This window comes from Oncorhynchus mykiss, chromosome 12 (assembly GCF_013265735.2).
Source record: "Oncorhynchus mykiss isolate Arlee chromosome 12, USDA_OmykA_1.1, whole genome shotgun sequence".
Classification (NCBI taxonomy): Eukaryota; Metazoa; Chordata; class Actinopteri; order Salmoniformes; family Salmonidae; genus Oncorhynchus; species Oncorhynchus mykiss.
Window position 1 is genome coordinate 10,773,104 of NC_048576.1, and position 16,976 is coordinate 10,790,079.

Here is a 16,976-nt window from a genome sequence, read left to right on the forward strand (position 1 = left end):
CCCTGGTCTCAATTGGGCTCCCCTGATTAAATAAAAAATATGTATTTTCAATAGATAAGACCAAATGCCTTTAGCATTTAAACAGGTAGTGATAAGGGGGGGGGATTGATACAGTTATTTAAATAATATTTTGACTCAAAGTACCCCCCCCCCCAAAAAAAAATAACATTTGGTAGTGTTAGCTAGCAATAGTAGGCTGTACCTGCCCCAAATAGGTCGAAAAAATACTGGCTATAACTTGTTGTCCCATCTTCTTCTTAAATAGTGAGTCAACATGTTTTCAGCACTTATTTCAAACTCAAAACTCGTTTTCTCGTGCTCCTGGAACATCAAATTGCTATAAAATCATAAGTATCAGATCACAATACATATTGTATCGGCACCTAAGTATCAAATCAGATGATATTTGTCATGTACACAGTTTACAGCTAAATGGGCAGCTAAATGCTTGTGTGCTAGCTCCCTCAATATCGCAGAACAATAACCAATATTCATAATAAGAGTTTCATTAAAAACAACAACGTAACATGACAATTTCGTATTGTGAGGTCCCCTGGAGATTCCCGGGCCCCACAGTGTGTGTTTATGAAGCAGGTGACAGCTTGTCTGTAAGGGGTGTGCGTGTGGGCATAAGGTGTGTGTGTGTATAGGGCAGTACCTTGTGTGTTTTTGAAGCAGGTGACAGCCTGTCTGTAGGGGTTGGGGCAGTCGTTTGGTCCATCTGTCAGATTGGCTAGCACCAGGAGTAATAACAGGCTCTGATTGGATAAGGGAAGCGGGTTCTGTTCCTGCTCCAATCCTGGTTTACTGCTGGCTCCGCCCAGTGTGAACACACTCCACAACCCACCTGGAGGAAACGCATAGGTAGAGAATATTAATATTGGTAACACTTTCTATGAACACCCTCTTCCTAATGTCTTACGAGCTCATTTATAACACCTTATAAGCAATGTGAAAAACAGGACATAGGCGCTAGTAACTGCAAATAAATGACAAAATATATTTTTTTAAATTAAACAAATATATTTAAAAAATGGAAATGGGACAAAATAATATACCTACAAGACCTGGTATGGACAGAGAGGAATGTAAGGACACGATTTCATACTCAACAAAAATAGAAACGCAACATGCAACAATTTCAAAGATGTTATTGAGTTACAGTTCATATAAGGAAATCAAGTCAATTTAAATAAATTCATTGGCCCCTAATCTATGAATTTCACATGACTGGGCCTAGGCCCACCCACTTGGAAGCCAGGCCCCCCCACTTGGAAGCCAGGCCCCCCCACTTGGAAGCCAGGCCCCCCCACTTGGAAGCCAGGCCCAGCCAATCAGAATGAGTTTTTCCCCACAAAAAGCTTTATTTACAGGCAGAAATCCTCCTCAACTAAAGACATCTGTGGAATTGTGTTGTGACAAAACTGCACATTTTAGAGTGACCTTTTTCCCAGCACAAGGTGAAACTTATAAAGAACATGCTGTTTAATCAGTATCTTGATACACCACACCTGTCAGGTCAAAGGATTATCTCGGCAAAGGAGAACTGCTCACGAACAGGAATGTAAAAACATTGGCTAAAATATGACAGAAATAAGATTTTCGCACATATGGAAAATATCTGGGATCTTTGATTTCAGCTCATGAAACATGGGACCAACACTTTACATACTGCGTTTATATTTTTGTTCAGTATAGATATTGCTATTGAAAACTACTACTATGTTGATTTTCTGAACATCACATTGTGTTCTCTCTCAGAACAGTGCATTCTGGCTCGGCTAAACGTTACACTGTCTGTGTTGTTTCTTCTCAGATTGTATCAGAAGATCTGTCTCAAAGTGAAAAGGATTGGTCTCCATCTAGAGGTGAGAGACAGAACAGACAATAGTTTCCCAGCATGACCGATTGTGAAAGAAGAGCAGCCAATGTCAGTTATCAGCTCTGCTGTGGTCAATACCCTGACCATGTTCAACCTACTGGTTATCAGCTCTGCTGTGGTCAATACCCTGACCATGTTCAACCCACTGGTTATCAGCTCTGCTGTGGTCAATACCACGACCATGTTCAACCTACTAGTTATCAGCTCTGCTGTGGTCAATACCCCGACCATGTTCAACCTACTGGTTATCAGCTCTGCTGTGGTCAATACCCCGACCATGTTCAACCTACTAGTTATCAGCTCTGCTGTGGTCAATACCCCGACCATGTTCAACCTACTAGTTATCAGCTCTGGTGTGGTCAATACCCTGACCATGTTCAACCTACTAGTTATCAGCTCTGGTGTGGTCAATACCACGACCATGTTCAACCTACTAGTTATAAGCTCTGCTGTGGTCAATACCTCGACCATGTTCAACCTACTAGTTATAAGCTCTGCTGTGGTCAATACCTCGACCATGTTCAAACCACTGGTTATCAGCTCTGCTGTGGTCAATACCTTGACCATGTTCAACCCACTGGTTATCAGCTCTGCTGTGGTCAATATCTTGACCATGTTCAACCTACTAGTTATCGGCTCTGCTGTGGTCAATACCTCGACCATGTTCAACCCACTGGTTATCAGCTCTGCTGTGGTCAATATCTCAACCATGTTCAACCTACTAGTTATAAGCTCTGCTGTGGTCAATACCTCGACCATGTTCAAACCACTGGTTATCAGCTCTGCTGTGGTCAATACCTTGACCATGTTCAACCCACTGGTTATCAGCTCTGCTGTGGTCAATACCCTGACCATGTTCAACCTACTGGTTATCAGCTCTGCTGTGGTCAATACCCTGACCATGTTCAACCCACTGGTTATCAGCTCTGCTGTGGTCAATACCACGACCATGTTCAACCTACTAGTTATCAGCTCTGCTGTGGTCAATACCTCGACCATGTTCAACCCACTGGTTATCAGCTCTGCTGTGGTCAATATCTCGACCATGTTCAACCTACTAGTTATCGGCTCTGCTGTGGTCAATACCTTGACCATGTTCAACCTACTAGTTATAAGCTCTGCTGTGGTCAATACCTCGACCATGTTCAAACCACTGGTTATCAGCTCTGCTGTGGTCAATACCTTGACCATGTTCAACCCACTGGTTATCAGCTCTGCTGTGGTCAATATCTCGACCATGTTCAACCTACTAGTTATCGGCTCTGCTGTGGTCAATACCTCGACCATGTTCAACCCACTGGTTATCAGCTCTGCTGTGGTCAATATCTCAACCATGTTCAACCTACTAGTTATAAGCTCTGCTGTGGTCAATACCTCGACCATGTTCAAACCACTGGTTATCAGCTCTGCTGTGGTCAATACCCTGACCATGTTCAACCTACTGGTTATCAGCTCTGCTGTGGTCAATACCCTGACCATGTTCAACCCACTGCTTATCAGCTCTGCTGTGGTCAATACCACGACCATGTTCAACCTACTAGTTATCAGCTCTGCTGTGGTCAATACCTCGACCATGTTCAACCCACTGGTTATCAGCTCTGCTGTGGTCAATATCTCGACCATGTACAACCTACTAGTTATCGGCTCTGCTGTGGTCAATACCTTGACCATGTTCAACCCACTGGTTATCAGCTCTGCTGTGGTCAATATCTCGACCATGTTCAACCTACTAGTTATCGGCTCTGCTGTGGTCAATACCTCGACCATGTTCAACCTACTAGTTATCGGCTCTGCTGTGGTCAATACCTTGACCATGTTCAACCTACTAGTTATCAGCTCTGCTGTGGTCAATACCCCGACCATGTTAAACCCACTGGTTATCAGCTCTGCTGTGGTCAATACCTTGACCATGTTCAACCCACTGGTTATCAGCTCTGCTGTGGTCAATATCTCGACCATGTTCAACCTACTAGTTATCGGCTCTGCTGTGGTCAATACCTCGACCATGTTCAACCCACTGGTTATCAGCTCTGCTGTGGTCAACACCCCGACTATGTTAAACCCACTGATTATCAGCTCTGCTGTGGTCAATACCACGACCATGTTAAACCCACTGGTTATCAGCTCTGCTGTGGTCAACACCACGACCATGTTAAACCCACTGGTTATCAGCTCTGCTGTGGTCAATACCACGACCATGTTAAACCCACTGGTTATCAGCTCTGCTGTGGTCAATACCACGACCATGTCAAACCCACTGGTTATCAGCTCTGCTGTGGTCAATACCACGACCATGTCCTTCTTCTATCTAATCGGTTAATGTGTTAGGTCTTTGTCCAACCACATGGACTAAAGCACAGAAATTATTTTATTTTAATGAAAGATGGAAACATTTACTGGGGCCCAGTGTGTCCTTGTACCCAACTTTGTTTGACTCCGACAGAACAGCAGAGCCATGGTCACTTCCCCTCTCTGTCCCCTCTGTCTCAGTCCGGTCCCCCACAGTCCTCACCCTGTCTCTGTCTGGTCAGTCCTCCCTCTGTCCCCACTGTCTCTGTCAGGTCCTCCCCAGTCCTCCCTCTGTCTGGGTCCCCCCCAGTCCTCCCTCTGTCTGGGTCCCCCCCCACCAGTCCTCCCCCAGTCCCCCCTCTGTCTGGTCCCCCCCCAGTCCCCCCTAGTCCCCCCTCTGTCTGGTCCCCCCCAGTCCCCCCTCCGTCTGGTCCCCCCCAGTCCCCCCTCTGTCTGGTCCCCCCCAGTCCCCCCTCTGTCTGCCCCCCCCAGTCCCCCCTCTGTCTGCCCCCCCAGTCCTCCCTCTGTCTAGTCCCCCCCCAGTCCCCCCTAGTCCCCCCTCTGTCTGGTCCCCCCCAGTCCTCCCTCTGTCTGCCCCCCCCCCCCCCAGTCCCCCCTCTGTATGCCCCCCCCCCCCCCCCCAGTCCCCCCTCTGTATGCCCCCCCCCCCCCCAGTCCTCCCTCTATCTGGTCCCCTCTCCTCCCTCTCTTCTCTCCTCCCTCTGCCTTTCCCTCTTTTTTTCATCTCTCTCTTTCCCCCTCCCGCTCTCCCAGCCCCCATTCTGTGGCTAGCCCAGAGCCAGAGGATGTGAGCGGAGCATTTCGCTCTGGTACCGCTCAGCCACAAGCTCCGGGCATGCTCTGGCCAGCATTTTTAATTTCCTTCATCACTGTTCTTCGGATTAGGCATATTCTGTAGCATTTATTCAGCCAACCCCACCACTAATGCGCAGAGATGTTGATACGAGTGGACCAGAGAAATAGGTCACAGCCTGTGTAATTGATGGCATGATAACCAACGCAGCAGCACCAGAAACATTTACATTTCTTTACAGGCTATTGTCAAAAAGAGTTCATAACAGCGCTAAAGTTGTCTATCAAGTGTCAAATCTGAGCACAACTGAAGTATCTGATCATCAATAGATGAGTAGTGTTGAGCATTTAACCGACATTTCGGTTATTTTTCAGGTTTTTAAAACACTAATTGACCGAAGTCGGTTCAATTATATAAATTCCATTTAGTTGTTTTTTCTATGAGCTCGATGTAAAGTTTCTGGAGAGATAAATCAGATCAAGGCTGAACTGTGTCATGTAGTAGGGAGTATTAGTTTCCAACAGACCAATATTCTACATAGTTTAGCTCAGAAAACGTGGAAATGAACTACAATGACCATAATCCATTGCAGGCACACTTAAACTTGTCCGGTCTGTGCGGTACGCGGTACTCAGAACTCACCTCAGTCACCCCCAAAGCAGCGTTGCTCCACTGACAATGCATGACTTCCTCCAGAACACAAAGAGTTCGATGCATTTGGTGGATATGAGGCGCGAGAGAAGAGAGAATGTGCGATCAAGAGGGATAGAAAAGCAGTTGCTCCATGAGCCTGAAAATACATGATCTAAGTGATTGATAGTTGGCATTCAGCAGTCAAAAGTATGACTTATTTACTTTGAAGAACTACTAAAATAGTGATTTTGTCAGACAGCAGCTCTATAGAGATGATATGATGACATGGAATGAAATAAAGTCATCGTATCAAACATTTTATTAAAGTAAAGTAATGTGAATAAATTAGGGCTGTCCCCGACACAAAAAATCTTGGTAAAAATTGTCAAACTTATTTTCCCATATATAGACACATCATATATTTTTTAATCAACTACACTGCTCAAAAAAATAAAGGGAACACTAAAATAACACATCCTAGATCTGAATGAATGAAATATTCTTATTAAATACTTTTTTCTTTACATAGTTGAATGTGCTAAGAGGCCAGGCCCATTGAAGAGTTAGGTTATTAATTAGATCTATAATTAATAACCTAAGTTGTAGTTTCCTCTCTCTCTTTTCTTAGACAATTAAGTCAAGGGCTGTTTTCTTGTCTCCTCATTCTCCTTTTTCCTCTCTCCTCACTCTGTTTCCTCGTCTCCTAACTCTGCTGCTGCCTCCACCACATTGTTCAACACCAACATGCTGATTAATTTTACTATTATGCACATAGCAACGTGGTCTCTAGGAAAAGGTGGCAATTCAACAGCGCACTGATGGGTTTCAGAACCGCGGACAGCAACCGCATGTTACTAAATATTATTTTTTATTAGTGTTGCACCATTGATCTTATGTAATATAACCATGTACAATTTCTGTAGCAAATGTCTTAGAGTGATGGACTCTGCCACCCCCACGGCTTCCACAATGGATTAGTCCAATCAGACAGGTGTCTTGATTATATATTTTTTTTGCTACTGCTCCGACTTAAGAAATCTCAGTTGACCAACAAACCTATCGACCAAACAATCGAACAGTTGACTAAATGGTGTCAGCCCTGGAATAAATGGTTAATAAATGATAAGAATTGTGAACGCATTCTACCCACATAATGCAATTTTTTAAAATGTATTTTTAAAAATCAGAACCAAAATCCGTGACTATTTTTTAATAATCGAGTCGACCTCAAAAAGCTCCAAATCACTCAGCACTCAACACTAGAGAAAAGGCTATTTGTTTTTAACACAGCAGCCACATATCATCAGGCAGGTCCTGGTTCAGTAGCCGACGACCTGTTGTTTCAATGTTCAAGTGCCTTACGATAAGAGTCTACTTCAAAGCCAAATGGAACATGGGGTTTATAAAGTTATATTTTTTTTAAACAAAAAAAACGAAAAGGACAAATTTAGAGCGGCAGTTTGTTTTCCTGTGAGCGTTGAGCTATTTATTGCGGAACGGTGAAAAGACGTTGAGCACTGGAGTGGTGTATAAAGACGATGGGTGGGATTTCCACATACTCTGCCCACAGGCCACAGTGCTGCTCCAGCAGTCCTAATTCCCTGCATGGCGTCTAGCGGTGGCGGCCGGCAGCAGTAACCCAACAGAGGGTTGGGGGGGGGGGGGGGGGGGGGGGGGGGCGGGGGAGATAAGCAGCCCTTGTGACTGAGCCCTGCTCATCACTGGCACCAGACCGGCTGGAGCAGACCCATTTCTGTCAGAGCACTGACCAGCAAAGCAGCATCCCAAATAGCACCCTATTCCCTATGTTTTGTACCTTACGGGTCCTGGTCAAAAGTAGTGCACTATATAGGGAATAGGCTGACATTTTGGACACAGTACAGAGCAGAGCCAGGTCCTGGCTGGCTGACAGCAAGGCTTCCTGACTCACTCTACTGACTCTCTCTTTATCCCCCCACAACACTGCTCTTCTTTCCATTCTCCAGCTCCCATTGATACTGACACCAACAAAGCCAAGCCATTTTGGAATTTCTCCTCAGCTATCACGCTCTCTCTGGAAGAACAGTGTCTGTGTAAGGATGAATAAAAGTCTACAGTGGTTTAGCACAGTGTGTGTGTGTGTGTGTGTGTGTGTGTGTGTGTGTGTGTGTGTGTGTGTGTGTGTGTGTGTGTATGTGTTCATGCATGTGTGTGTGTTCGTGTTGAACTATACTTGTGGTGACCAGAAGTCCCACAATAATTTTTAACAAACACAAATTTAACCAACTGGAGACAATTTGTTGGTCCCCACAATTTCTTGGGAACCCACCAGGTCTAATGCTATTTCTAGGGGGTTTAGGGTTAAGGTTAGAGTTAGTGTTAGGAGCTAGGTTTAGGGTCAGGGAAAATAGGATTTTGAATGGGACGGAATTGTGTGTCCCCACAAGGTTAGTTGTACAAGACTGTGTGTGTGTGCGCACAAGGGTTGAGCAGAACGTGGCTAACAGTCTGTGAGAATGCATCCAGACCGACCGCCATAATGGCCATCATGTGGTCTATAGACAGGACATCATCATTAGGGGTAATAATGACAGACAGTAGTAGTTTATGCAGAGAACCTTGTACTGTATCAAGTCTATTTTACCCAGCATGCCATCTACACTACATATGAAAAGATATGTGAACACCCCATCAAATTAGTGGATTCGGCTATTTCAGCCACACTGGTTGCTGACATACAATCTCCATTGACAAACGTTGGCCCAGTGACTTTCAATGTGGCACCGTCATAGGATGCCACCTTTCCAACAAGTCAGTTTGTCAAATTTCTGCCCTGCTAGAGCTGACCTGGTCAACTGGAAGTGCTGTTATTGCGAAGTGGAAACGTCTAGGAGCAACAACGGCTCAGCCACGAAGTGGTAGACCACACAAGCTCACAGAATGGGATTGCCGAGTGCTGAAGCGCGTAAAAAACGTCTGTCCTCAGTTGCAACACTCACTACCGAGTTTCAAACTGCTTCTGTAAGAAACGTTAGCACAATAACTGTTTGTCGGGAGCTTCATGAAAGGAGTTTCCATAGCCGAGCAGTCGCAGACAAACCTAAGATCACCATGCGCAATGCCAAGCGTTAGTTGTAGTGGTGTAAAGCTGCCGACATTAGACTCTGGAAAGCCTTCCCAGAAGAGTGGAGTCTGTTATAGCAGCAAAGGGGGGATCAACTCCATATTAATGCCAATGATTTTGTAATGAGATGTTCAACGAGCAAGTGTCCACATACTTTGTCATGTAGTGTGTCTACGTCTGTGAGTTATCTTCTACAAGCTAACACCAACATGGACGAGACACTAGCATGAGATCATAGACAGGACGTCATCCAGGAGTACTACCTGCACAAACACCATCTGTACTGCTGATATGGGTCTGGGGCTAACGGTGGACGATATGAAGACATCTGTACTGCTGATATGGGCCTGGGGCTAACGGTGGACGATATGAAGACAACACCGATACCGATTATTGGGGGACCAAAAAAAGCCGATACCGATTAATCGGCCGATTACTTTTGAACAGTTAACCAAATGGTTACCCGGACTATTTGCATTGTGTGCGTCCCCCAATCCCTCTTTTACTCTGCTGCTACTCTCTGTTTATCTTATATGCATAGTCACTTTAACTATACATTCATGTACATACTACCTCAATTGGCCCAACCAACCAGTGCTCCCGCACATTGGCTAACCGGGCTATCTGCATTGTGTCCCACCACGCGCCAACCAACCCCTCTTTTTACGCTTCTGCTACTCTCTGTTCATCATATATACATAGTCACTTTAACGATACCTACATGTACATACCACCTCAATAAGCCTGACTAACAGGTGTCTGTATATAGCCTCGCTACTCTTTTTTTCAAATGTCTTTTTACTATTGTTTTATTCCTTTACTTACACACACACACCTTTTTTTCTCGCACCATTGGTTAGAGCCTGTAAGTAAGCATTTCACTGTAAGGTCTACACCTGTTGTATTCGGCGCACATGACAAATAAACTTTGATTTGATTTGATTAAAGACAATTACGACAATACTGAATGAACACTTATTTTAACTTAATATAATACATCAATAAAATCAATTTAGCCTCAAATAAATAATGAAACATGTTCAATTTGGTTTAAATAATGCAAAAACAAAGTGTTGGAGAAGAAAGTAAAAGTGCAATATGTGCCATGTAAAAAAGCTAACGTTCCAGTTCCTTGCTCAGAACATGAGAACATATGAAAGCTGGTGGTTCCTTTTAACATGAGTCTTCAATATTCTCAGGTAAAAAGTTTTAGGATGTAGTTATTATAGGAATTATAGCACTATTTCCCTCTATACCATTTGTATTTCATATACCTTTGACTATTGGATGTTCTTATAGGCACTTTAGTGTTGCCAGTGTAACAGTATAGCTTCCGTCCCTCTCCTCGCCCCTACCTGGGCTCGAACCAGGAACACAACGACAACATCCACCCTCGAAGCATTGTTACCCTTCACTCCACAAAAGCCGCGGCCCTTGCAGAGCAAGGGGAACAACTACTCCAAGTCTCAGAGCGAGTGACGTCACCGATTGAAACGCTATTAGCGCACACCCCGCTAACTAGCTAGCCATTTCACATTGGTTACACCAGCCTAATCTCAGGAGTTAATAGGATTGAAGTCATAAACAGCTTGAAACATTGGGAAGAGCTGCTGGCAAAACGCACAAAAGTGCTGTTTGAATGAATGCGTATGAGCCTGCTGCTGCCTACCATCGCTCAGTCAGACTGCTCTATCAAATATCAAATCATAGACTTAATTAAAACATAATAACACACAGAAACACAAGCCTTTGGTTATTAATATGGTCAAATCCGGAAAATATCATTTTGAAAACAAAACGTTTATTCTTTCAGTGAAATACGGTACCATTCCGTATTATCTAACTGGTGGCATCCCTAAGTCTAAATATTGCTGTTACATTGTACAACCTTCAATGATATGTCATGATTACGTAAAATTCTGGCAAATTAGTTCGCAACGAGCCAGGCGGCCCAAACGGTTGCATATACCCTGACTCTACGTGCAATGAACCAAGAGAAGTGACACAATTTCACCTGGTTAATATTGCCTGCGAACCTGGATTTCTTTTAGCTAAATATGCAGGTTTAAAAATACATACTGTGTATTGATTTTCAGAAAGGCATTGATGTTTATGGTTAGGTACACGTTGGAGCAACGACGGTCATTTTTCGTGAATGCGCACTGCATCGATTATATGCCATGCAGGACACGCTAGATAACCCCACTAGGGTATGTGGGACGCGAAATTGCAGAGCGCAAAATTCAAATATAGAAATACTCATTGTAAAAATACAGAAAACATACAAGTATTTTAAATAGGTTTAAAGATGAACTTCTTGTGAATCAGATTTGAAAAATGCTTTACGGCGAAAGCATTCCTTACGATTATTTGAGAACATCGCCCAGCAGACAAATCATTACAAACAGTAACCAATCAAGTCGATCAAATCTTTGATGATCTTCATATGGTTGCACTCAGAAGACATTCATTTACTCAATAAATGTTCGTTATGTTTGATAAAGTATCTTCTTATATCCAAAAACCTCAGTTTTGTTAGCTCGTTTTCTTCAGTAATCCACAGGCTCAAACGCAGTCACAACAGGCAGACAAAAATCCAAATTGTATCCGTAAAGTTGATAGAAACATGTCAAACGATGTTTATATACAATCCTCATGTTGTTTTTAGCCTAAATAATCAATATTATTTCAACAGGACAATAACGTCGTCAATATAAAAAAGGTAAACAAGAAAGGAACTCTCTCGGTCGAGTGCATGAAAAAGCTCTGTGACAATGCAGGGTCCACTCATTTAGACTGCTCTTACTCCCTCATTTTTCAGAATACAAGCCTGAAACAATTTCTAAATACTTGACATCTAGTGGAAGGCATAGGAACTGCAATTTGAGTCCTAACCGTTGAGTCCGAACTTGAGTGTTTTCTATCCAAATCCACCAATTATATGCATCCTATCTTCTGGGCCTGAGTAGCAGGCAGTAATATCAATATAAACTAGTAATATCATCAACCATGTGAAGTTAACTAGTGATTATGATTGATTGACTGATTGTTTGTTTTTTATAAGATAAGTTTAAACAGTTGAGTCTATGGGGGCGCTATTTCATTATTGGATAAAAAAAAACGTGCCCGTATAAAGCGCAATATTTTGTCACGAAAAGATGCTCGACTATGCATATAATTGACAGCTTTGGAAAGAAAACAGTCTGACGTTTCCAAAACTGCAAAGATATTATCTGTGAGTGCCACAGAACTCATGCTACAGGCGAAACCAAGATGAAACTTCAAACAGGAAATGAGCAGAATTTCTGAAGCTCTGTTTTCCATTGTCTCCTTATATGGCTGTGAATGCACCACGAACGAGCCTGCCCTTTCTGTTGTTTCTTCAAGATGTCTGCAGCATTGTGACGTATTTGTAGGCATATCATTGGAAGATTGGCCATAAGAGACTACATTTTCCAGGGGTCCGCCCGGTGTCCTTTGTCTAAATTGGTGCGTAATCTTCAGGTGCGGGCATTTTCTCCTGGGATTCAGGAGAGAAAGCACACTTCCACGAACGATATATCATCGAAGAGATATGTGAAAAACACCTTGAGGATTGGTTCTAAACAACGTTTGCCATGTTTCAGTCGATATTATGGAGTTAATTTGGAAAAAAGTTCGGCGTTTTGATGACTGGATTTTCATTTTTTTTTTGGTAGCCAAACGTGACGCACCAAACGGAGCGATTTCTCCTAAACAAATAATCTTTCAGGAAAAACTGAACATTTGCTATCTAACAGAGTCTCCTCATTGAAAACATCTGAAGTTCTTCAAAGGTAAATGATTTTATTTGAATGCTTTTCTGGTTTTTGTGAAAATGTTGCCTGCTGAATGCTAACGCTAACACTAACGCTAAATGCTACGCTAGCTAGCTACTGTTAGACAAATTATTGTTTTCCTATGGTTGAGAAGCATATTTTGAAAATCTGAGATGACAGTGTTGTTAACAAAAGGCTAAGCTTGAGAGCTAGCATATTTATTTCATTTCATTTGCGATTTTCATGAATAGTTAACGTTGCGTTATGGTAATGAGCTTGAGGCTGTATTCACGATCCCGGTTCCAGGATGGCTAAGTGCTAGAGGTTAAACGCTAGCTAGCAACTTGCCTTGGCTTCTTACTGCATTCGCTTAACAGGCAGGCTCCTCATGAGACAGGTGGTTAGAGCGTTGGACTAGTTAACCGTAAGGTTGCAAGAATGAATCCCTGAGCTGACGAGGTAAAAATCTGTCGTTCTGCCCCTGAACAAGGCAGTTAACCCACTGTTCCTAGGCCGTCATTGAAAATAAGAATGTGTTCTTAACTGACTTGCCTCGTTAAATAAAGGTGTAAAAAAGAAAGGGAAAAAAAGGCCAAATCCGTGTCCAAAAATACAGATTTCCGATTGTTATGAAAACTTGAAATCTGCCCTAATTAATCGTCCATTCCGATTAATCGGTCGACCTCTAATCTGTACTGTTGATATGGGTCTGAGGCTAATGGTGGAGGATACGATAGGAGATGACCTCAACAACAAGTGATGGTGTCAGTAAAGCAGAAACGGCAGTAACAGCCTACACACTCACAGCTTCCTTCCACACAAGATTGTATTAATGTTTCTGACACCTTGGAAGTGGTTTGTTTACCAGGTCAAGCTACCTACCTACCTACACACCATCTTCCAACCCAGCTCCTTGTCACAGTTCCCTCCCACACAAGATGTATCACGTTTCGTACACCAATGGTTTTGTTTACCTATTTGAGCTCCTACAGTGCCTTCGGAAAGTATTCAGACCCCTTGACTTTTTCTACATTTTGTTACGTGATAGTCTTATTCTAAAATGCAATAAATAAATACAACTTCCTAATAAACCTACACACTATACCCCATAATGACAAAGCAAAAAAATAATTTGGGACATTTTTACAAATGTATTAAACATAAAAAACAGAAATACTTTATTTACATAAATATTCAGACCCTTTTCTATGAGACTGGAAATTGAGCTCAGGTGCATCCTGTTTCCATTGATCATCCTTGTTTCTACAACTTGATTTGAGTCCACCTGTGGTAAATTCAGTTGATTGGAAATTATTTGGAAAGGCACACACCTGTCTATATAAGGTCCCACAGTTGACAGTGCATGTCAGAGTAAAGGTTGAAGGAATGAGGTTGGAGGAATTGGCCAAGACAGGATTGTGTCAAGGCACAGATCTGGGAAAGGGTACCAAAACATGTCTGCAGCATTGAAGGTCCCCAAGAACACAGTGGCCTCTATCATTCTTAAATGGAATTAGTTTGGAACCACCAAGACTCTTCCTAAAGCTGACCGCCCGGCCAAACTGAGCAATCGAGGGAGAAGGTCACCTTCTTTGCCAATGCCCAAGAACCCAATGGTCTCTGACAGAGCTCCAGAGTTCCTCTGTGGAGATGGGGAAAACCTTCCAGAAGGACAACCATCTCTGCAGCACTCCACCAATCAGGCCTTTATGGTAGTGACCAGACGGAAGCCACTCCTCAGTAAAAGGCACCACCACCCACTTGGAGATTGCCAAAAGGCACCTAGACACTCAAGATTCTCTGGTCTGATGAAACCAGGATTTAACTCTGGCCTGAATGCCAAGTATCACGTCTTGAAGAAAGCTGGCACCATCCCTACGGTGAAGCATGGTGGTGGCAGCATCATGCTGTGGGGATGTTTTTCAGCAGCAGGGATTGGGAGACTAGTCAGGATTGAGGCAAAGATGAACAGAGCAATGAAAACCTTCTCCAGAGCGATCAAGGCCTCATACTGGGGCAAAGGTTCACCTTCCAAGAAGACTTGATGCTGGAATCGCTGCCAAAGGTACTTCAACAAAGTACTGAGTAAAGATCTGAATACTTATGTGATATCAGTTTTCTATTTTTAATAACTTAGCAGAAATGTCTAAAAAACTGTTTTTGTTTGTCATTATGGGGTATTGATGAGGGGGGGGAACGATTTAATACATTTTAGAATAAGGCTATAACCTAACAAAATGTGGAAAAAGCCAATGGGACTGAATACTAGGCACGGTAAATCTTTGGTAAATGCTGAATTTCTACAAACTATTTACACACATTCTTTCTGCCATGATTGATAAATGAGGCACAAAAAGGGTCAGAGGGGAATTTCATAAACCCCAGCATCCAGGAACAAGAACCGTTTCTGACTGGAAACATGAAAGGCGGGTAGGGGTGAGCAAACAGGGACAGAATGTGTGTGTGTGTGTGTGTGTGTGTGCGTGCGTGCGTGCGTGTCTACGTTTGACGGTAACAGAACAGACAGTGACACATTGTGCTTACATGTTTCCAGTCTTAAGTTTTATTTGCAGAAGAGTAAACGAATTAAGACATGGTGACGGAGGCCCAGCAGCTTATAGACAGACACTGAGGCTGGTAGCCGTGATGATAATCCAACCATAGGAGAAATATGCAGAACATACCACGCCATGCCATCCCACGGTAATTAAACATCCTTCTGATAATGACACACACACACACACAGTACACTCAGACACAGACACACACACACACAGATACAGTAAACTCAGACACACACAAGATGTACACAGACGTATACACACACGTACGGGCTCCCAGACCTCATGTCCTGTATATATGCACTGTGGAGCCATAGGCAGTATAGGTTGGTTTGGTCTCCTCTCAACTATGACAACAGGAGCTGCTATTCCAACTATTCACAGCCAGAGCATCACTGAATTAATTTCTATGTGTCCATGGAAACAGACAATTCAACCGAGAGCATAATGACTATATTCTCTATATATACTGTATAGTCCAGGTCTTGGCAGCAGTACTTCATCTACACTCATCATTTCTGGTCGTAATTTACTCTGGATTCTGTCATCGTATTTTATTACTAGCCTACTTCTAAAACCAGATTTAATCTAGCTTCAGATGTGGAACAAAATGTCAAGCCACACATTACTAGATTGTTAAATTGCAGACTTATAGTCTAACACAGTGGTTCATATAGTCTGACACAGTGGTCCCCAACCAGGGGTACTAGCACCTCTGGGGGTACTTGGTCTATGCACAGGGGGTACTTGAGAAGACTCATGAGACCATAGGCTCACTGGTAAAATGCACATGAGGGGGTACTTCAGGGGTACTCCGGACAGAGCAATATTCATTTGGTGGTACACGTACACACACACACACACAGAGAGAGTGCCACTTCCTGTGCCTCTACATTGTCAGCTGCTTTGTTCTGGACAGGAAGTTAGACAGGTGGCACTATGGTGCCGTGGGGCCAGTCTGGCGCGGACCGACACACTGTGGGGCAAACCTGGCACAGTGACACGTGAACACACAGACAGGTCTGTATATCCCTAATGACACGACTAATCCCTAAGTAGTGCTCTATGTAGAGAATAGGGTACCATTTGGAACGCGGAAAACGCTGATGGGGAGACGGGCCTCGGCATGACTAAGCTCTGCTCCACTTCCTCAGGACAACCGTGAACTGGCAGACCAGGCACTACTCAACTTCACTAATAACCAGGATGAAATGTTTCCTCTCCCTTTTCAGACCTTTTCTCTGAGGAAAACATGCTAAGTGACATCCAGGATGAAGGACGTGATAGGAGGTAGTTTCGCCAGCCAACGCTAACTAGCTTTAGCACAATGACTGGATGTCTATGGTAACAGCTAGCATGCCTCAAACAAAGAGACATTCAAATGGTATCCACGAGTTCATCTGACTCTGGGAAAATATGTATCTACCCCTGGGATTTGGCCAGTTTAAAACGGTGCTTCAGATCCAGGACCTGGCTAGCCAACCCTCCCCCTGGGATTTGGCCAGTTTAAAACGGTGCTTCAGATCCAGGACCTGGCTTGCCAACCCTCCCCCTGGGATTTGGCCAGTTTAAAACGGTGCTTCAGATCAAGGACCTGGCTTGCCAACCCTCCTTCCTGATGCAGCAGAAATAAAATAAATGATTCACCTCCTCAATAAACAAGGATTAAAACAGGTACGTTTGTAACATACATTCCTGTAGAAATAGTTCTCAATAGCATTACAATGTGCACTTTGTAAGGCAAACAAATACACAAAATACATTATTTGAATGCGTAAATGACCCAGTTAAATCTCCGGCATCCCAACCAAACTCGAAAATGCATCATTTTCTCTTTAGAGGCGACATTGGCAGCACCGAAAGACATGGCATTATACACAACATATTCAATAAATGA

At 43.4% G+C, this 16,976-nt stretch overlaps 1 protein-coding gene across 7 annotated transcripts in view; it reads right to left on the reverse strand.

Annotated features, from left to right (window-relative positions):
- Positions 1-16,976, reverse strand: part of dym (dymeclin) — a 211,870-nt gene that overhangs the window by 136,484 nt on the left and 58,410 nt on the right. For all 7 annotated transcript variants that reach the window (XM_036936880.1, XM_036936885.1, XM_036936884.1 and 4 more), the window contains exon 9: positions 659-847. In XM_036936880.1, the coding sequence (XP_036792775.1) occupies positions 659-847 (189 nt within the window). The remainder of the gene's footprint in view (positions 1-658; positions 848-16,976) is intronic.